General features: G+C 37.4%; 3 protein-coding genes across 5 annotated transcripts in view; 2 read left to right on the top strand and 1 right to left on the bottom strand.

Annotated features, from left to right (window-relative positions):
* The window catches only part of LOC139141336 (prolyl 3-hydroxylase 1-like), a 328430-nt gene that overhangs the window by 45392 nt on the left and 261203 nt on the right, over positions 1 to 21835 (bottom strand). For all 3 annotated transcript variants that reach the window (XM_070710968.1, XM_070710969.1, XM_070710970.1), the window contains one exon: positions 9720 to 9870. In XM_070710968.1, the coding sequence (XP_070567069.1) occupies positions 9720 to 9870 (151 nt within the window). The remainder of the gene's footprint in view (positions 1 to 9719; positions 9871 to 21835) is intronic.
* LOC139139567 (uncharacterized) lies at positions 1233 to 3690 on the top strand. The gene is made up of 4 exons (XM_070708468.1): positions 1233 to 1979; positions 2196 to 2476; positions 2955 to 3158; positions 3441 to 3690. The coding sequence occupies exons 1-4, from the start codon at positions 1776 to 1778 to the stop codon at positions 3688 to 3690; spliced, it is 939 nt and encodes a 312-aa protein (XP_070564569.1). The 5' UTR covers positions 1233 to 1775.
* On the top strand, positions 3911 to 5713 carry LOC139141340 (uncharacterized). Its single transcript, XM_070710976.1, has 4 exons — positions 3911 to 4177; positions 4340 to 4555; positions 4704 to 4887; positions 5167 to 5713. Exons 1-4 carry the CDS (start codon positions 3950 to 3952, stop codon positions 5475 to 5477), a joined length of 939 nt encoding a protein of 312 aa, XP_070567077.1. The 5' UTR covers positions 3911 to 3949; the 3' UTR covers positions 5478 to 5713.

Raw genomic sequence — 21835 nt, 5'->3', positions numbered from 1 at the left:
TTATCCCTATATACCAAAAATCAGACCTCTAGCTCTATTGGCTCGCTCAAAATTAGATATGCACATAATTAATGAGGTACAATATGTGGCATCATAAGGTGTCCCATCATACCATACATGAAGGCTGTAGCACTTGTGGTTACTGAGTTATGGACAAATATGTATATTTGAGGTCAAAAGTCACCGAGGTCACGTGACATTTTGTCAAAAAAATTGTATTGCTAAGTTATCCCTATATACCAAAAATCAGACCTCTAGCTCTATTGGACCGCTCAAAATTAGATATGCGCATAATTAATGAGGTACAATATGTGGCGTCATAAGGTGTCCCACACGTATGTTTTATTTGCCCGATAACGGGAATTGAGTTGTGCGCATGCGCAGGTTAAATTAGCATAAATCAGAGGTCGTGTCCTCGTGACTGTATGCAAAACACAGACGCGACCCCCTAGTAACCAGCCGTCCCCCATCCGTTTCTACCGGTTTTTATCCAATAAAATCGATCAAAGACATATCAATATTGTGTCAAAGTGTTGTTCAGAATGTGAAGTCATGAATAATAATGACCTTTTGCCGTCAAAACATGATCGGCGCGAAAATTTGACCAAGCCGGCGATGCAGCGCAGCCAGACAGACGCCTCGCCCGGTGACAGCTGATGTTGACAGACGTGAGGTAGAATTTAGACAGCAATTTTTTTCACTTTCTTGAGTTTTTCAGCGAATTTCATACAGCTAGACAATTCGACTAAGTGACCTACTTTGCACTCGTACCTAGTTCCTGTGAGGCTAATTTTTTTGAAAGGAATTTCTGGAAAAAAAATTGTTCAGTGCAGCCGACAGTTTTCTCGTTGCTAGGCAACTTTCACAAGTACGCGATTTGTTTTGGGGTATCGATTTCATTTTATTACTTCGACCTCAGCGTAATCTAGGCAATTTTTTTCCATTCTTTTCAAACACTTACCTAATATTTTCACCAATCTTCCTTTGTTTTGTCTAAAAATTATGTCGGGTTTTGATTTTCACCAATGTTGCCTCGGAAAACTCTGTCGTGTCTGTGGGTCTAGGGCCCAAAATTCAGTGGCTGACCTCCAGGAAAAGAAACCCAAACTGTGTAGTGATTACCGGGATCAGATTTCTTAAACATTTGGCATTGATATTGGTGCTGATGAGGCAGACGTTCATCCCAAACACATATGTTATTTGTGTTATCGACGTCTCCTCAATATGTGTCTACTCTGCGGAGACTTTCAAAAATGAATGGGCCCCCCACCCAAGGGTTGGAATATGCCATGTTTGCTCCCATTTTGAACAACAGAGTAAAGGGGGTCGACCTAGGAGGGCGAAAAGGGGCAGACCCATAACAAAAAAACAAGACCATGCAACTCATACTGATGATATGAATAACACAACCATTGCGACAATACTAACAGAGGAGGGTAAAGTGTTTTTACAGGAGCAGGCTAAAAAGTCACCCAGTTTTGATTGGCCCAAGAGCTTTAGTCCAATGTCTGACGTGGAGGGTGACATAAAATGCAGTATTTGCCTTTCCTTTTTAACCAAGCCACTGGAAACTCCTTGCCAGCACATCTATTGCAGTGACTGTATAATTAATGTATTTTTAACTGAAAATAAATTATTTGTTAATTGCCCATGTTGTATAGAATCAATTTCTTGTTTTTCAGTCAAACCAGCAAAACTTTATTTTTTGAATATTTTACGGTCTCTGCCAATGCAATGCAATACATGTGCGCAAATTTGTAATTTCCTTCACCTCAATGAACACACATGTCAACCGGGTCAGGCAAAGTCAAATGCTGAAAGTTCATCACAACCAAGGCAGGCATCATCTGATATTCTTGAGAGGCCGCTGGAGTTACCCCTTACTCCTTAATTTAGAAAAAATGGCAACCCACCTGCTCAAGACTAAATTGAACCAGTCTGCAGATGGTAAGACTGCCATATATAAAACAGGTGGACCGGTAAGTTTAACACTATATCTTCAGATAACTAGTATTTTGAATGGCAACTGACCACACACATTCTTTTGTCAAGAAGTTGTTTTTTTATTCCACTTAAATTGCAAATGCACATCACTTGCATTCGTTGTATAGTTGTATATTATTTTATTAGCTAATCATATTGGCATGCATCCTCAGCTTGTAATTTACTAATACACAAATGCTTTGATTGTTCAGAAACTTGTTGTTGTCCAGAGACATCAGCCACGTGTCGCCACCATTACCGCCTCCAGAAGCACCATAAGAAAACGCTCCAATTATCTGCAAAAACAAAGAGACAGAATTAGCATGGGGTCATGTGGCACACAGCAGCAGGATGAAATAAAAATAGCAGCAAAGCAGCAACGCATAGACCAACTGTTTGCAAAGATTCCCCGGGTCTCTATCAGTAGTGAAGAATTACTAGCTGTAAAGTCAGATCTCGGTATTACCTGGAACTCAAACAGAAAGTTAAAGAGGTTAGTTATGGTTATTATGTTTGCCTGAAAAAAAATAGAAATGTTACATGTATGACATCTGCAAATGATATTACACAGGAAATATTGTTTGCACTAACAGTATTATTAAAACTCCATTAGCTGCAACTTTTGGCCATGTTTTCAGTATTTTTGTTTTGTGTATCACTGCAGTTTCTGGTGTGAATCCCTCAAGCACAATGCAACACCTGAATTAAGTGTAACAGTACAGCCTGCATATGTGTAGTGAGAATAATTATTGTTGAAAATTGAATTCAAGCCTGGACTAGAATTCATGTTGTCAACAATAACAGTCATTATACATACGCAAGCTGTGTTGACACACGGAATACTGGGCATTTTGTGCGCTGTAAGGAGTTGGTTAAGAAATTGCAGTTGATACACAGAACCAGAATGCCAAAACACTGGCCAAAATTACAGGTATGTCCCTTTAATACATGTACCTTCTTTATCTAACCAGATGGTTCAACCACTGGGGAGTCAGAAGTGGTGGAGAACAGCAGATGAGAAGACATAAAGAAAGCATTATAGGTGACAATTTGGTGGCTAAAAATTTGCCTTTCTTGTTCACTGAGGAGAAAGGAAGAATTGAGAAACTGGCTCCCTGTGTCTACGCAGACAGTCTCCCACGGAAAGTGCTACAACAACTAGATGAAAATGATAGGCAAGTAACCTTTATGTCCAAACAGTTTATAAGAATTATTTTGGTTTCTGGTAATGGATCTAATCTAAAATGAATGTGTGTACTGTACAATCATGTGACATGTGCATCAACACATACTGGTACAGTGTGACTCGTGTTTCCTTGTACATTTACCGGTATATCCAAAACTTTTGTTGAGCCGTTTCCATGTTGAATTCTGGACTTCACCAGTCTAGTTAGCAGTTATGATTTATTCACTGTATTCAGAACTTTCACAACCCTTAATGTTCTTTTTTATTGTAGACTAAACTTACTGTCTTGGCATGGAGGGAAGATCCCCCAGGACGAAGTATGGGTGAAACTTGGAGGGGATAAGGGTGGGGGGAGCTTCAAAGCTATGTTTCAACTCGGAAATGTCCTCCACCCAAATGCCAAACAGAACACAGTAGTGTTTTGCTTTTTTGAGAGTGGAGATACCTTCCAAAATCTAAGTACAGCTTTGGATAGATTTAGGGAGCAGCTACAAGAACTAAGGGCTCTGACTTGGAAGTAAGTTGACTTTCCAGCACTTAACTTACATTTTCTTACATGAATTTCTTTATTTAGGCTTCTAGGGGCATTTGTACCTACCTTGTAGTGCATAAACACTGGACTAGATAATACATTATTCCAATTGATAATCAATCAGTGACCTTCTCTTTCTAAATATTTCATCATATTTATTTAATCTATCTACTCCCTCTTTTCTGTTGTTCTGTCAGAGACAAACCTTCCGTCTGTTTGGCTTCGGAGACTACAAGTATCTGTGTAAAATGTATGGCCTGAGTGGTGCAGGTGGGAGGCACTTTTGTTTGTGGTGCCTTATTACCCAAGACCAGTCACAGATTCCTCGAAAATTACGAGCATCCCAACCAAGATCAATAGAGGGCCTCATCAAAGACCATGCTGACTTTCTGAGTGAAGGCAAAGGCAAACTTGCAAATGCAAAGATGTACAACAATGCTATCAACAATGTCATATTTGACATCCCAATATCACAGGTAAACAAGGCACACTGTTAAAAAACATTTTGTTCTTCATTAATATGGTTATGAAAAAAAATATTGAGAGCTAGCTCATTAATCAAGATGACAGATAACAAGTCTTTTATAAGTACAAATATTTCTGTAATTTCATAAACCTTCGATGATTTTCACAATTAGGTATGTGTGCCAAGCTTACACCTGGATCTTGGTATATTTTTACGGTTCTACAACATGTTCGAGAATGAAGTGGAACAGTTACAGAAGAAAATAGACGCAAGTGGTGACCTAAACCTAGTACAAACCCTTGATAAAACCTTACAGAGGATGAATGTCAAAAGGCAGGCCTACCATGGCAAGTCATTTGTTGGAAATCATGTCCATAAATGCTTGCAGGTGAGTAGCAACGTCTTCAAAGTACACAAGTGCTGCACAACAAGCACTCATGCAGTCATTCACCTCTTATATATCAAGTCAGTGAAACATGTGCAAATTATGCAAAACAGCTTACCTTCTTTATCACCTATGGTCTTCATTCTGGCAGGAAGGTAACATTGACCTCTTAACAAATGCTGCAATAGAAGAAGTGAAACTGGTTAGTCCTGCTTATCAAGATGAAGTTACTACTATATGTACGAAGTACAACAAGCTAATGAAGATGTTTGCTAAATGTCATGCTGGCTACAGCAAATGTGATTACATGGAATCAGAAGAGATTAATGAGTTGGGTATGTCAATTTACAGAAGCATCTGAGTATAACACAATTTAAGGTGTTGTCCAATGATTATTTCAGACTTTTTTTTCAAATGATATCAGTAAATGTGTACACTGCTCACTTATCTCATACATCTTTATGTCTTAGATGGCAGTTACATTTGGATCAAATATAAGAACATGCATACTTTAATAATTACACATTGGACTACAATTGTACCTAAAGTTGAGATTCAACGATTTCTTTGCTTAATACATAAATGATAAAGACTTGTTTTCATTTTTGTTTCAGAAAATAACATTGATTGCCTGATGGCATTTTACAGGGAGGAATTTCCTAGTGCCAGAGTGTCTCCCAAAATGCACATATTGGAGGACCACACAGTTCCCTGGATACGCAGATGGGGCTTTGGCTGTGGGTTTCATGGGGAGCAAGGAGGAGAACATGTACATTCTGATTTGAATAATATTAGATATAACATTAGAGGGTTGAGAGATGACCTTGAAATAGCTAGGTGTCTGATGAAAGAACATTGGACGCAAGTATCTCCATTGACTCAGAAGTACAAGCCTGAAACTGTACGGAAAAGCACTAAAAAGTAAACATAATGATGAAACTCAAAAGAAAGGGCTTCTTTTCTGGAGAAGTAGTGCTTACGGTAGAATGGTTGAGGATTGTTTGTTGATTTAGAGAAAATTTCAAAGAAGTTTTAGTTCTAGCTCAGTGATGATCATCTGACTGTACTACCGGTACTGTAAATGAATGTGTAACAGGTCCAGAGCTTGATAACTGAAAATTCTTGTTCAAATTCTCTAAATAATAATGCAAATATCTATTTCTGTGATAGGAATAAACATAACATTGTTTTCTATTCATTCCACTGGAACTTGGCTGAAATCACAATGACTTATAATATATCAATATATGTTGATGAGTAACTCACCTGCTGGATGACGTTGCGATGAACCATTCCATACAGATTATACACTTGCACTCTGCCATTCAATATTCAGTACAATTATAACCCTCAAAGAGCTCAAAGCAATTTCTTTGGTACTTTAGCCACAGTCTAGGACTATAGTAAAATATCACAGAAACTCCTCTGAACTCTATAACTGGCTGACAGTAACTACCAAACAAGAACGAGTAGGCTGGTTGTTCGATCCAATGCAAGTCTTGTCACCTGAAATAAAAAAAAACCCAAAAAACATGTGTGTATGACAATCTCATCTCCACTAGCTAGGATATCAAGCAACTCCCTGGTTATTTTTGTTGGGTGTAATTTTATGATTCATGATTGCACAATGATGGAACATAGTACAATCATGCATTATAAAATTACACTCAAGGATTAAAATAACCAGGGAGTTGCATGTCATCCAAGCTAGTGGAGATAGGATTGTATATGACAAATCATTAAAGGGACAAAGTCGCCCATTTTTCATGAATTTTGTTTGATACGAGATACTACTTATATTGTACATGTTTGACATGTTGAAAGATACTGAATGAATAGGTGACCATGCATATGTTCAACCCTGGTTTTAGGCAAATTAAACGAAACCAGTGTGAACATGAATTAATTGTCATGACCATTAATTCATTTTCGCGATGGTTTCATGTACTGTGTCTAAAACTGAGGTCTAATATATGCATGGTCACCCATTCATTCAGTATCTTTCTACATGTCAAACAATATAAGTAGTATCTTGTATCAAACAAAATTCATGAAAAATGGGCGACCTTGTCCCTTTAACACATTATAAAAAATAAGTACATAGCGTGTCATTTCAACTAGTCAGATATACATCTGCCTCACCTCACCACACACACACACACACACACACACAAACACTCACATATGCACACCTTCAGGAGATCTGGGAGGGTCTGTGAAAGGTAAGTTGAAAACCCCCCCCCACACACACACACACACACTGGTCAACTTGATCCCATATCAGCAACGTTTCTGAATTGCGCAAGTCAGGGGGTCGAGTTGTAAAAAAAGAAAAGTCATATGAAAGTCTGTGTTTTGACCCTTTGCCGTGATGATCATTCTACAATATGAATTGCTTCTACTAGTACTACATGTATGTTCAATTGAGTTTCCCCGGTGCACTGCAATTTAATATCCCTTGTACGGCAAATTGAACTAATTGATATCGACTGCATTCCAAGGTTGATGAAAACCATGACCAAAACATGTATTAAAATAAAAACATGATGCTTGTACTCACGTTAACCCATGGTGGAAAAACGTACGGGACCTGCTGTCACTACGTACGTACGTGCTGAGTTACAGTGAGGACATCTACAAGAATATAGAAGGCATCTGACTCGAGCAGCCCGTATTTTCGAGTGCCTAAAATATGAGAAAATCCCTGTATTTTACTTCTCAAATACCGAGAAGAATACAAAGTGAAGGTTTGAACGCTTTACAGAGGGCAGTTGACCGAAGCCGTCACAGTTTTACCAATAAACGATAGGAATAATCACTTCCGGTTTTCGATCGCCAAGCCGTACCGTGCACTAATGTGTCGGTGACATGCCCAATGAGTGACCCCAGTGTTGGACATCAATCCATGACATGCCTGCATGGCATCATAGACTTATTTTGAACCAAAAGAGAAGGCAATCATCCCGTAAAACGAGAGAAACGGGTTGCTCTACGTGATAAAATGATGACTAGGCACAACAATTAGACCGAAGACTTGTTCGCTTACCTAAATTATACGCCAACTTCAAGGGGTGCAGCGGCGAAGGAAAAAAATTAGCCGCGCATGTGGTTGGTTGAGACAGCAACACTGTCGTACGTACTTCCAAGGTCACAATGTCTTCATCTCCAAAAAACTCAAGAACGTGAACTTATTTACCGATGATACTCATGAATTTTCAAAAAATTCAAAATATGACCGTTACACCATTTTCGCTCGGTAAAATCAACAGCAAATGCGATTTTCGTCCCGTTTTTTCTGAGCAATAAGAAGACATGTGTGTAAACATCATTATGTATTCAAATGACCTTTACCATATACGGATAACTTTATTCCATTGGTTAAAGTAAGGGCAGGGAACTGTTGCTAAGAGTGGTTGCTATGTAATTTGCATATGATGGAAGCGTTGACGCGCGCATCGGTTGACGCATGCGCAAAACTCAATTCACGCCGAAAACATACGTGCCCATCATACCATACATGAAGGCTGTAGCACTTGTGGTTACTGAGTTATGGACAAATATGTATATTTGAGGTCAAAGGTCACCGAGGTCACGTGACATTTTGTCAAAAAAATTGTATTGCTAAGTTATCCCTATATACCAAAAATCAGACCTCTAGCTCTATTGGACCGCTCAAAATTAGATATGCGCATAATTAATGAGGTACAATATGTGGCGTCATAAGGTGTCCCATCATACCATACATGAAGGCTGTAGCACTTGTTGTTACTGAGTTATGGACAAATATGTATATTTGAGGTCAAAGGTCACCGAGGTCACGTGACATTTTGTCAAAAAAATTGTATTGCTAAGTTATCCCTATATACCAAAAATCAGACCTCTAGCTCTATTGGCTCGCTCAAAATTAGATATGCGCATAATTAATGAGGTACAATATGTGGCGTCATAAGGTGTCCCATCATACCATACATGAAGGCTGTAGCACTTGTGGTTACTGAGTAATAAACAAATATGTATATTTGAGGTCAAAGGTCACCGAGGTCACATGACATTTTGTCAAAAAAATTGTTTTGCTAAGTTATCCCTATATACCAAAAATCAGACCTCCAGCTCTATTGGCTCGCTCAAAATTAGATATGTGCATAATTAATGAGGTACAATATGTGGCGTCACAAGCTGTCCCATCATACCATATATGAAGGGTGGTAGCACTTGTGGTTACTGAGTTATGGACAAATATGTATATTTGAGATCAAAGGTCATCAAGGTCACATGACATTTTGTCAAAATATCCGAGATATCTGCGTGAAGGGATGGACTCACGGATGGACGAACAGACGGACATGACCCAATCTATAAGCTCACTGGACTTCATCCGTGGGGACTAAAATTGTGTCACTGCATCCTTTTTGCAATATGAATACGATGAGAAATTAAATTTTTATTTTTCGTGGCCTTATACATGGGAGTCTATGGAGATCTGCCTTATACATGGGAGTCTATGGACGTGTAAACTAAAAATATGCAAATTTCACCACGATTTGCCCAAACTTGGGAAAGGTCACTCCTATGCACTTCCATACCAAGTTTCAAATCAATCGGACTTGTGGTTTCAGAGCAGGAGATTTTTTGACCAAAAATGGGAGAAAATTACAAAAAAATTCATGAAAAATAGCAAGTCCAAGATACTGACCCAAGATGTGCACAATCATTTCATGTCAGCCCAAAGTACTTACATGCTAATTTTTCATGTAATCTGCTCAGTGGTTATTGAGTTTTTTCAATTTTGACTGTTTTTACATTTTTTCACTTAATTTGCATTTTTGGCAATGACAACTTCATTTGAACAAAATCTCATCTACAGCCCATCATCCATGTACACACCAAATATCAAGATGAAATGTACAGCGGTTTTGGAGTTTTTGATGTTGACGGACAGACATACAGACATACAGACATACAGACATACAGACACACAGACATACAGACATACATACATACAGACATTTCCCTAGCCTATAAGAATAGCTTCCATTCCCATATATACATATGGCTATGGGAGCTAAAAATGAGTGTTCCCCTACACAGGCCTTATGCTCTGTTTCTGGTACATTTTCTACCTGTGTTTATTTGAGTTACTTGCAAAGTAAATAACAATGTAACTGACCTGGTTCTGCGGTTCTACATACAAGATGTGTGTATGAAAAGTAGAGGCGACTTGGCAGTTTAAAGTAAGCTTCTACATATTGCCTTGCTCTTTCACTTAGATCCAAGTAAGACAGTGCTGCATCAGAGCTAACTCTTCCAGCTTGGGCTTCCTGTAGATAAATTTTTTCATAAAATATAAAACAAATAATTTAGACCATGCAAAGGCAAAGACACTAGTCTTATGACAACTTGACTCTAACTCAGCTGTGATACAATGTAACTCAGGGCGGTAAAGGAATGTAATATGATTCTGTGTATATGAAGTGCACCGCACAGTGTTCTTCCTGGTGTGTGCTTATAATGGGTCACTAAAAGCTCTAGACTTTGATTTTCACCGCAGTTGCAACTCAATGCAATTCTAAACGCAAATTTTGGAACAACTTTACCAATTACACAAGTGTGATAACGTTTAGATCAATTTCATCGCCCATTCTTCAGTGGATAATATGATTGTAAACCTGTGTATGAGTTACACTTGGCCGGCCCCCAGGCTGTGATGATTTACTAAATCAATGACCTGACAGCTTAGTGTATGTTGATTTAACAAAACATTAAGAACTAAGACAAATATACTGGCGTCTGTATTGACAGTAGGGTGCATCTTGTCATCTGCCATTCTTGGTACAAATTTCCATGAGGTGGATATGGACCCAAAGAACCCAAAAGATGATTAAATACATAAATCAGAAAAATTCTAACCTACAGTATAAACTGCCTAAAGATAGTTCAATGTGGAAAGAAGTTAAATAATTCAGAAAGAAGAAATAACAATCCAGAAACAGTGATGACGCACTTCCCTGTTGACCTGAGTGCATGTGAAATACACAACCTGGTGTCTGTAAATTAAATGTATAAATGTATTTTAAGTCACTATTAACTGTTTTTAATGCAATGTCAAAAGTGTCCTTTGAAAATGATGAAAAATGCTTATCTGGGCTTTGTGTTTGTAAAACATCATGGCCAATAATTGTCATCATAGTGTTGAAGAAATTAAAAGTGATGAAATTACTGTTATTTATAGGCATATTTTCCTTGAAATACATGACCCTGTAAAGAATATATGCTAGAAGTGTTTAAAAGTAGTTTCTGTTAAAATAATTTAATCTGTGACCAAAGGATTTTTATTCTTTAACAAATTCAAACACTGTAGTTTGTTCAATGTTGTGCAGTGCAAAATTTATACCAAAAATGAACTGAAAATGCTCATGTGTTTCATTGTATATATGTGTAAATTTAAACCTTTGCCACATGTTTGCAACTTCATTGAAAGTGTTATGATCAACATTATGGACAATATTCACCACAGATTAATTCTAAAGGTCATTACATATTTAAATAATATAATTAGCTGAAATAATAATCATTGTAACACCACTTTATATAGCAAGCATATCTGCCTTTGGTCAAGTCCTTCAAGCTATATATGCCAAACTGTGAAAGCTCATTAGATATGCAAATTATAAATTAGCTGACATGAAAATGCAGAATGACTTTAAATATTGGTATAACCTGGTATAAGCCAAGTATAATCAGCATTTATCAACAACCCCACTCATTGTGAATTAGACAGACCACGAAGTCAATGTGCAACATATAGCTGAAAGACTATTTTTCATATTGGGATTTTAAGCCCATTTTTGTGAGAAAGGGGACATGTATATGTATATGGAGAAAAATACAGAAGACATATTTGTAAATGGTTTGTTGAGTGACAATAATGTATGCATCTCTTGAAAAATTTTGGGGTTATAAGGTATAACAGTAGTGTAAGCATAATGAGGTTAGAAAAAGTGTAGTAAAGCTAAGTCGACAGTAATTACAGATTACAAAACTATACACTAAGCGAAGGAAATCTGAATGAAATAAATGTTGAAAGTAGTAATTGTAGCTAAGATAGGAATAAACTGAATTACTGCTAAAAGGTTGGTAGAAGGCCACCACAGGAATTGGTCCATACCATGGTGTTGGAAGTGTTAAGCCAATCTTGCCTGCCACCCTTATTACAACAAGTCATTGAGAATGACATAGTCCCCACTTGTAATAGGAGTATTAGTCTTGATGGGGCAGGGAAATGTGGTCATTGAGAAGTATCACTGGAGTGTATATGTTCAGATCTATGGGCACATAGGTTTATGTCATTTTTCCCAGTTTATAACAAGAGGCATGTCTAAGTTATGGTTCTAAATCGGGGAAAAAAGATCAGACCTCTAGCTGTATTGGCCAGCCAAGAAATACATATGTGCATAATAAATGAGGTACAAGATGTGACATCTTAAGGTCTGTGCTGCTGTCATTTTGTAATACTGACGTGTTTTGCAATAACTTACGCAAAATGTAATAAGGGGTATCAGCATTTTGTAATAACTGACGCATTTTGTAAAAACGTCTGCAGTATTTTGTAATAAACCAGTCTACACGTTTTGTAACAAGGGTATCAGCATTTTGTAATAAAAAAATGTCTACGCAAAATGCAACAAGGGTATCAGCATTTTGTAATAATTCGCACTTTGTAATAACAGTTAACGCATTTTGTAATAATTTTAATAACTTTTCCCAGTTTTAAAGCATTAACAGATATTTTATTGACTTTGGAATGGTATTACAAAGTGTGTGTTTACTCGTTAAGTAAGTACAAAAATACCGTCAATGACGCTGTACCTTCTCTAATGTGTGGCCAGGTCAGGTAATTGGTTGTTGGCATGGAGTTGTTGGTAAATAGTTGACGATGTAGAGGCATGAGGTGGGATATGGACCCAAAGAACCCAAAAGATGATTAAATACATCAATCAAAAAAATTCTAAGCTACAGTATAAACTGCCTAAAGATAGTTCAATGTGGAAAAAGTTAAATAATTCAGAAATAAGAATTAACAGTCCAAAATAGTAATGACGCACTTCCCTACTGACCTGAGTGCATGTGAAATACACAACCTGGCATCTGTAAATTAAATGCATACCAAGTGATCATTTTAAGTCACTTTTAACTGTTTTTAATGGATTTTCCAAAGAGTCCTGTGGAAATGATGAAAAACGCTTATCTGGTCTTGTGTTTGTATAACCTCATGGCTGATAATTGTCATAGTACTGAAAAAAATTGAAAGTGAAGATATTACTGTTTTTAATAGGCATATTTTCCTTGAAATACATGACCGCGTAAGAATATATGCTAAAAGTGTTTAAGAGTAAATTTCTTTTCAAAAAATAATTTAATATGTGACCAAAGGATTTATATTCTTTGAGTTTACAAATTCAAACATTGCAATTTGTTCAATCATCTTGTGCAGTGCAAAATTTATAAAATGACTGAAAAACAAAAAAAATGGGCAGAATTATAGTCTTTGTGATGTAAAATTACGAGTTGACATCACGATAATTGTTAATCTGTTCGAAGTACTACTATACTATAATTTAAAAAAGAAAAGTTCATGCAGAAACGGTAACATATATTGTCAGCAATGTAGTGTTAATTTTGACTTTACATCAAAATATGCCTTTGCTGGATACCAAATATATAGGGCGAAATATTAAAATCAGCCATGTTCAGCAAAATCCACACAACAGCATTAATCCTTTTCTAATTTGATTTGATTTGCTTATGTTATCCTTGTATGACAGTCAGTACAATATGGAACTTGAACACAACACAGTGAATAAGTATGCTGTAAATGAAATGGTGTGGCTGCATCCACATGCAGCAATAGGAGTGCCTTTGTCTCTCACCCCTCATTTCCAACCTGTCCTATCCCTGAAAAAATAGTTTTGTCTTATATTTATAATGTTAATAATTTCTGTATTTGTTAACATGTGCGCATCTCAAAAACTTCTGATCATAAACATTTTCATTGTTTTTATAGCTGACCAGTCAGTTAACCTGTTTATTTTGAATATTTGCGCATTTTTCCTCAGTATTTGACATTTTCAGAATACCTTCTTATTCAGTTTGTCATTTTCTAAAAGTTTAAATGCTCCATTGTGTGGTCAAGCTTTCCACAAGCATCAAATGTGGTACTTCATATAGGAAGGTCTGCCTCTAGAGGGCGGGCATCATGAACAGTGTTTGTTGGTTAATTCCTCCACATAAACTTCTGATTGTACTGTAAACATTGAACATGGCTGACGTCCGATTTTCCTGTCTAAAACTTTCACTCAATTTCGTTCATATGACTCTGAAACTCCAGGAAACGATTGGGAAGAAAGGGTTATCTTGAAATGTTGAGGTACTCGCTGATATTTTGCAAAATTAAATGAGAAAAAATGCAAGGAAAATGCCGACAGGCTTACACAATGACCGTTTTCAGAGTCGGAGGCATATGATCATCTCTGCAGATTATGCAACAGGCCCAGATCATGTGAGGCCATGAGGGGATATCCACGCAACTCAGTACCAAACACTAGCGCTCACAGAGTGAGCAAACACAAAGTGAGTACCCCTAACGTCAGCTCAGTAGTCTGTAATAGATTGTAGTCTACTAAGAAACCTCCCTTACCAAAAAGATAGCACTATTTATAGTAGATATAGCGCTATTTTTGTAGGTTCTTAGGAGTTTTTGGTAGATCTCAAGAGGTGTTAAATAGGTGTCATTTTACTTGTAGGTCTTCAGGAATAAGTCTTGTTATGCATCTACTTAGTACCTAATAACACCTATCTTACACCTACTTCTGTATTAGATCAACTGTAGGTGACAAATAGATTTGTGTAGGTTAAGCACACCTACATAGAACTATCATGACCTATCATACACCTAAAGGAAAATTGAGGCGCCCTCACAGGAGAACAAACGTAAAAGCCGTAGTTGAACTTTAAACCCTATTTGAATAAAGAATTCTGCCTACAGGGGTACACCCAATTGATCATAGTTTAGGGGTTTTCCCGGCCTAAAAGTTTGTCGGCTGCAGGCTGGTGAATATTTATGTGACCTTTGCGCTTGTTTTGGTTCCGTATTGCACTGAGTTTTCAACCAAAATCTCAAAATTGGCCGATCTGAGCGATAGCACGGAGGTTGGACATCGCATTGCTGACATTTTTTGTGGTAGCAGCAGTGACTCATTTTATGCTTTTTACCAAGTCCAAACATCGAGGATGACATGTACTCTCTGTCCTCTGGTTCGACTATGTGATTGCCATGAATCGTCTGACAATAAAGTTGACAAAGACGGTGCAGCAATGATCAACCCGGAAATAACGCGAACATCGATTCAAGACCAACATCGTATGCTTCAACAACTTCAAGTTGCAGTAATTCTGACGACGATTTGGGTGAGTGGAGTCATGAATTTGAAACGAGAGATGGTTTGACGATAAGAACATTGATGTTTGGTCATGGCGGGAAGTTCGTAATCGGAGAATGACGGTACCTGTTGTAATATTGAACTACATCGTTACCCGAAGCCATGGAGGTACAATGAGTTGGATGTGGGAATAGAACGATACGCGAACTAACTGAACAGCATGGAGGCGAAGCAAAATGATTCTAAGTCAAAATGGCCTGAGAACATCTTGAGAACCCGGAACATTTTTGATTGAACATTTTCAAGTTTGTTTCGGACTAACACCACGATGGGTCTGGTTGATATGTATGTATGTTTTTTCAAATATTTTTGCTTGAATTTCTGGCCAACTTGATCCAGTGCTTGCCTTCAGTGCTACTATGCCGAGAGACATGTTCACTTTGTTGACAGTGACATAAAAGAGGTGATCCTGCATTTGACAAACTTTGGAAAATTCGTCAAATTTGTGGAACATGATCACCGGTATAATCTTAGAAAATGTGTAAATCTGAGCAATGTGCGATGTTTGTCTGTGGATGATACCATGGTCAAGTTCAAGTGACGTATATTATTCCACAGAAACAAGCCAAGCATTTAAGTTAACTGGAGTCTAAGCACAATCACATATATAAAAAAAAATAAATTTCTTGTGAAATTTTCGAACGAAAGATTGCTAAAATTCATAATTCATAAATTGTAATATGTTACTTGATAAAATGTGCATTTCCGTGCTTTTTAGAATGTAGTTACTGTGGTCACATACATAGGTCTATCATAGGTCACTTATAGGTGCTAGTTGTATCTTAGTAGGTGTGTTGCAGATTTATGTAGGCATGTTAGTAGGTCTGTCGTAGGTCTGAGCTAGGTACAAGGTAGGTGTCACAGTAGGTGACTAGTAGATTTCTGTAGGTATCATGTAGGTTGAAATCCTTTTTTTCCAGGTGAGGCAAGTAGTAGGTGTGCAGTAGATTTTCATAGATATTTAAATGACTTAATTTGCATATCATAAATATTTCATTGAAATTACTACTTAACGCCTATGATAGACCTACTTGTTAGCTTGTAGTTTTGCAATAGGTGTAGGTAGATTTCAAGTAGATATCCATTGTTTCAGTTGGAAATAAAGCTCTATACACAAAACTTTCACCTCTCTGTCACCTATTTGTCACCTCTGTAAAATAGCGCTATCACCTACTAAAAATAGCGCTATGTTTTTGGTAAGGGCTTGGAGAAAGGCTTAACACTCAGGCTATGCCGCTAAGTCCCTTTTGATTTTTGTCACAGCTCAAAATCGTTCTCCCACACCTCAACCTTAGCCATGAACACCCCCACCAGTTTATGATATGACCCATCACGATGGCATAACGTCAACGGATCTTGACAGACGGAAGTCTTGACAGACGGAAGTCTTGACAGCAGCATACTGGTTTTCAACTCTAATACCTTCTCTGTCTATAAATAGACACGAGAAGGTAAAAATTGATCGCTCCCTGACTTCCATTTCAAATTAAAAAGACTTAATTTTAGATAGCTGTCAATCAGTATTTTTACCAACTGATCATCTTCGGCAGGTAACTACTAGATTTTGACTAGTTTATTATCATATATTTGAGAGGATCATTGGTATACACAGTCAGTTGATTTATTTAATAGAGGATAACGACATTCTTTCTGATGTATTGCAGACAACCAGCAATCAACAGGTAGATACTCAGATAAAATAAAATATAATAACATAAAATAAATTATTATACATCTGCCTTCGCAAACAATAGAATCGAGCTTTCTAGTCATAAAAACGGGCACGTAATGGGCATGCAATAACCTCTTTACTTTCATATTTGATGATAAACATTGCATCATTGAATGGCTCCTTACTGAAACTCCATGATGTACTTTGAAAATAACTTCTGATAAAAGAAACAGAAGTAAATGTATTACGACTGTTTGAAGGTGAAAAATATTATGAGGTAATAATGAAAGTTCACCAAGACGGCACTGTACAAATATGGCACGACATCGCTGCTCGGCTCGTACATCAAATGTTGGATAAGCGCTTAATGTAAACAAAGATGGCGCTTACCCTTAACCCGCTCGCAGTTAAGAAAGCGATGCAGAATAATTGCCTCTAAAGTGTATGGAATAATGCATCGGAAATGACGGGTGCATATATTCTTGATAGTCGCGCCAGCGGCTTACTGACTACGCATGCGCTTATTCATAATATACTATGCGAGTAACCGGAAGTGTACCCTTCTTTCACGGGCGCCGCCATTTTTTTTTTTTGAGTACTCGTAAATAAACAAAAATGAAACAAATTACCATTATATAACATGCCTTTTATAAAATATACCTCTTTTATTAGCCAGTAAATGTCATTATGCACCTTGTCGCTGATACAAAATATTGTTAATATAGATAAAGGGAGAAATCTGTCGTGCATATGAACGGGGGCATACGCAAAGAATGCTGGGATTGAATAATGTAGCAACGCCCTAAAAATCAGACCGAAATCCTCAAAATGTCATAAGGGAACCATTGCTGGATGAGGTTGGTTTTGTGGCATGTACATTATTAGTATAATAAAATTAGGTCTTAGAACACAACCACTGTCAATGTTGATGATGTCACTGTCTTTTATCATATTCTGAGCTATGCATGTCATCTCCAAGCCTTCCCCTTTTCATCCACCAACAGTAACATTTCAGAGAAAAAAATGCAGAAAGGACTGCAGTATATTGTCTTTTCAAAGTACAGCACTGTATGTAAAACCTACTAAAACTTTCTCAGTTTGTTTTTTCAATTATAAATCGCATACAATAAATCTCATTCTGTCTTCAATTGCATTTTGACTGTTAACTCAGGCCCCCCCCCTTATATGGCGTTAATATGATAACCTAGCACCGGTAGTGAGATATAATCTCAACATCATTATATGCTATTACATTTTTACGTATTCAGAAACCTCAAAGCATTTTGAAATACATACAATATCAGCAAACGTTTATAATTATTACAAAATGCATTAACTAATGTTACAAAACGCGTTTTATTACAAAACGCTGATACCCTTATTACAAATCGCGTAAACAATATTTTATCACAAAATGCTGATACCCTTATTACAAAATGCATAGACCATTTTATTACAAAATGCTGATACCCTTATTACATTTTGCGTAAGTTGTTACAAAATGCGTCATATTACAAAATGCCGCAGTACAAGGTCTAATATCCTATCAAAATTGAAGCTTATAGAACTTGTGGTTACTGAGTTATGCACATATATGTATAATCAAGGTCAAAGGTCATCAAGGTCACGTGACATTTTGAAAAAAAATTGTATTGCTAATTAATCCCTTTATGCCAAAATTCAGACCTCCAGCTCTATTGGCTTGCCCAGAATTAGATATGTGCATAATTAATGAGGTACAATATGTGGCATCATAAGGTGTCCATCATACCATATATGAAAGGTTTAGTACTTGTGGTTACTGAGTTATGGACAAATATGTATATTTGAGGTCAAAAGTCATTGAGGTCACGTGACATTTTGTCAAAAAAATTGTATTGCTAAGTTATCCCTATATACCAAAAATCAGAACTCTAGCTCTATTGGCTCGCTCAAAATAAGATATGCACATAATTAGTGAGCTACAATATGTGGCGTCACAAGGTGTCCCATCATACCATACATGAAGGGTGTAGCACTTGTGGTTACTGAGTTATGGACAAATATGTATATTTGGGGTCAAAGGTCACCGAGGTCACGTGACATTTTGTCAAAAAATTGTATTGCTAAGTTATCCCTATATACCAAAAATCAGACCTCTAGCTCTTTTGGCTCGCTCAAAATTAGATATGCACATAATTAATGAGGTACAATATGTGGCGTCATAAAGTGTCCCATCATACCATATATGAAGGGTGGTAGCACTTGTGGTGACTGAGTTATGGACAAATATGTATATTTGAGGTCAAAGGTCATCGAGGTCACATGACATTTTGTCAAAATATCCGAGATATCTGCGTGAACGGATGGACTCACGGATGGACAAACAGACGGACATGACCCAATCTATAAGCCCACTGGACTTCATCCGTGGGGACTAAAAATTGTGTCACTGCATCCTTTTTGCAATATGAATACGATGAGAAACTAAATTTTTATTTTTTGTGGCCTTATACATGAGAGTCTATGGAGATCTGCCTTATACATGGTAGTCTATGGATGTGTAAACTAAATATATGCAAATTTCACCACGATTTGCCCAAATTTGGGAAAGGTCACTCCTATGCACTTCCATACCAAGTTTCAAATCAATCGGACTTGTGGTTTCAGAGAAGAAGATTTTTTGACCAAAAATGGGAGAAAATTACAAAAAAAATCATGAAAAATAGCAAGTCCAAGATACTGACCCAAGATGTGCACAATCATTTCAGGTCAGCCCAAAGTACTTACATGCTAATTTTTCATGTAATGTGCTCAGTGGTTAATGAGTTTTTCAATTTTGACTGTTTTTACATTTTTTCACTTAATTTGCATATTTTTGGCAATGACAACTTCATTTGAACAAAATCTCATCTACAGCCCATCATCCATGTACACACCAAATATCAAGATGAAATGTGCAGCTGTTTTGGAGTTTTTGATGTTGACGGACAGACATACAGACATACAGACATACATACATACATACAGAGTTCCCTAGCCTATAAGAATAGTTTCCATTGCCATATATACATATGGCTATGGGAGCTAAAAAATTGGACCAAAAATGACAAATATAGCATCAATGACACTTGGTTCACATTTGGTTTGACGTGGAAGGCCAGAGAGAGTATACTTACCTAAGTTTATTCCTGGGAACATGAATACCAAGTTTCAAAGCAATTGACCAAAGAATGGGAAAAACTTGCTCCAAAAATACAATATAATTTCACCACAATTTGAAGACATTCAATTAAAGTGGCACTCCCATTTGGTAAGATTTTTAAAACACATTTTTTTAGTGCCAATGGTCAATATTTGACGTGGCGAATGCACGCGGATCGCGAGATATCGATAAAAACATGTCTTCAAAAAAGTAAAAGTTTGAATTCCGGTGGCCCACCTAAATTCAGCTTCTGAACATCGAACGTTCGGCACTGGGGCCATTGTCAACTAAGCTATGGAGTACGAGTCTACACTGACACTGCTGTACGCCACAGTACCACTTGCCTCGGTGATCGGTCATGCCCCTTGGAGAAAGCTGAGTCTTACTGACTTGGTGATAAAACGAAAAACAATTTTTGCTGATTCCACCAGAATTCGCATAGGTGACTAGCCCAGTTACGTGCGGTTGATACATAGCGGCCACCACGTGATATACATAGACGCATACCACGCACGCGACGAACCACACGTACTGTGTGGCAGACGACAAAATGTAGTCATCGGAGGCGGCTAATATTTAACACCTAAAAACTTATGTTTATGTGGTATTGGTTAAAAATAAAATACAACTGATTTAGAATAATGACAACGACAAAGCTAAGGAGAAGTTTTCAAAAACTGACCTGTGGTAAAAGCATAATGCTGTCTTCGCAGTGGGAGGTAAAATTGCGAACTTATTATGGACTCCCTAGAATATCGTCAATCATCACAACAACAAACCTTCGGTGGATTTCGCGTCATTATCAGAAACGATCGTAAAACTTCGGGATGTGAAAAATACGCTCGGGAAATGACATGTTTTTATCGATATCTCGAGATCCGCGTGCAGTCGCCACGTCAAATATCGACTGTTGGCATTAAAAAAATGTGTTTTAAAAATGTTACCAAATGGGAGTGCCTCTTTAAGGTTGCCTCTAGATACATGAATACTAAGTTTCAAAGCAATCAGAATAGTTTATTCAGAGAAAATTACTCTTTGACCGAAAACGCAAAAAATTGCCCCCAAAATATAAATATGAAATTTCACCACAATTTAAAGGGAAACCTAAGTCCAGAGACTTTGACCGTTTATCCCTTCCAAAATCACCCTTGAATAAAATGCAGCTCAAATTTGCAACATAATTGCACGCGCTGACGAGTACGGCGAGACGAAAAGAGACATTGAAGTAGACGACATTTATGGAAATGAGCTCGGAATCCCATGGGCGCGAAAGGGCTCATGGGAGGAGCGGGCGTGACGTCATCGGCGATACACGAACATGTGAGACAGCCTACCAAAGCATTGGAGTCTATGACTGCAGGAGTGCAGTTCTGCATGTTACGACTCTTTAATTCTCATCAGTAGCATAAAAAATAATTAACTGTTGTTCAGTTGAGTGCAAAAATCACTCAAGGAAGAACAAACGGAGTCAGCTTTTACCGTCTTCCCACAGAACAGCTTTTTTGAAGACAGTGGCTAAAGAAAGTCGGGCGAGTTTAAAAATCTGTAAAAGATACAACGTTATGTTCTAATTCTTTCAGGATGATTGTTTTATAAGGGATTTTGGGACTCTGATACCGATACAAGACGATACTACACAATGCGGTTCGTATCTTGACATGCTGAGTCAGCCTACTATCGCCGGTTTTAACCAGATAAATATTAATATTGGCGATTTCGGGACTCTAAAATCCACAGACGAAACTACACAAAGCGTCTCTCATCTTGACATCCCGGGTCTGCCAAATCTCTGATACATAACCAATAAATATAGGCAATTTCGGGACTATACCTTGTAATATTGATATTACAAGATACTGGAATGACTTTTTGTCTACTGTGTCTCGGCACGCCGGGTCTGAGAAATTGCCGATATTATATTTACCCGATAA

Source organism: Ptychodera flava, chromosome 9, assembly GCF_041260155.1.
Source record: "Ptychodera flava strain L36383 chromosome 9, AS_Pfla_20210202, whole genome shotgun sequence".
NCBI lineage: Eukaryota > Metazoa > Hemichordata > Enteropneusta > Ptychoderidae > Ptychodera > Ptychodera flava.
Note: the sequence above shows the minus strand (reverse complement) of the source record. Positions and strands in the feature narration are given on the sequence as shown.

Excerpts from the sequence above, each read along its gene's own strand:
- LOC139139567 (XM_070708468.1), top strand. The coding sequence starts at position 1,776 with ATGAACACACATGTCAACCGGGTCAGGCAAAGTCAAATGCTGAAAGTT. Across the intron at positions 1,980-2,195 it reads TATATAAAACAGGTGGACCG|AAACTTGTTGTTGTCCAGAG; the intron begins GTAAGTTTAACA and ends TTGATTGTTCAG. Across the intron at positions 2,477-2,954 it reads TCAAACAGAAAGTTAAAGAG|ATGGTTCAACCACTGGGGAG; the intron begins GTTAGTTATGGT and ends TTATCTAACCAG.
- LOC139141340 (XM_070710976.1), top strand. The coding sequence starts at position 3,950 with ATGTATGGCCTGAGTGGTGCAGGTGGGAGGCACTTTTGTTTGTGGTGC. Across the intron at positions 4,556-4,703 it reads ATGTCCATAAATGCTTGCAG|GAAGGTAACATTGACCTCTT; the intron begins GTGAGTAGCAAC and ends TCATTCTGGCAG. Across the intron at positions 4,888-5,166 it reads AGAAGAGATTAATGAGTTGG|AAAATAACATTGATTGCCTG; the intron begins GTATGTCAATTT and ends TTTTTGTTTCAG.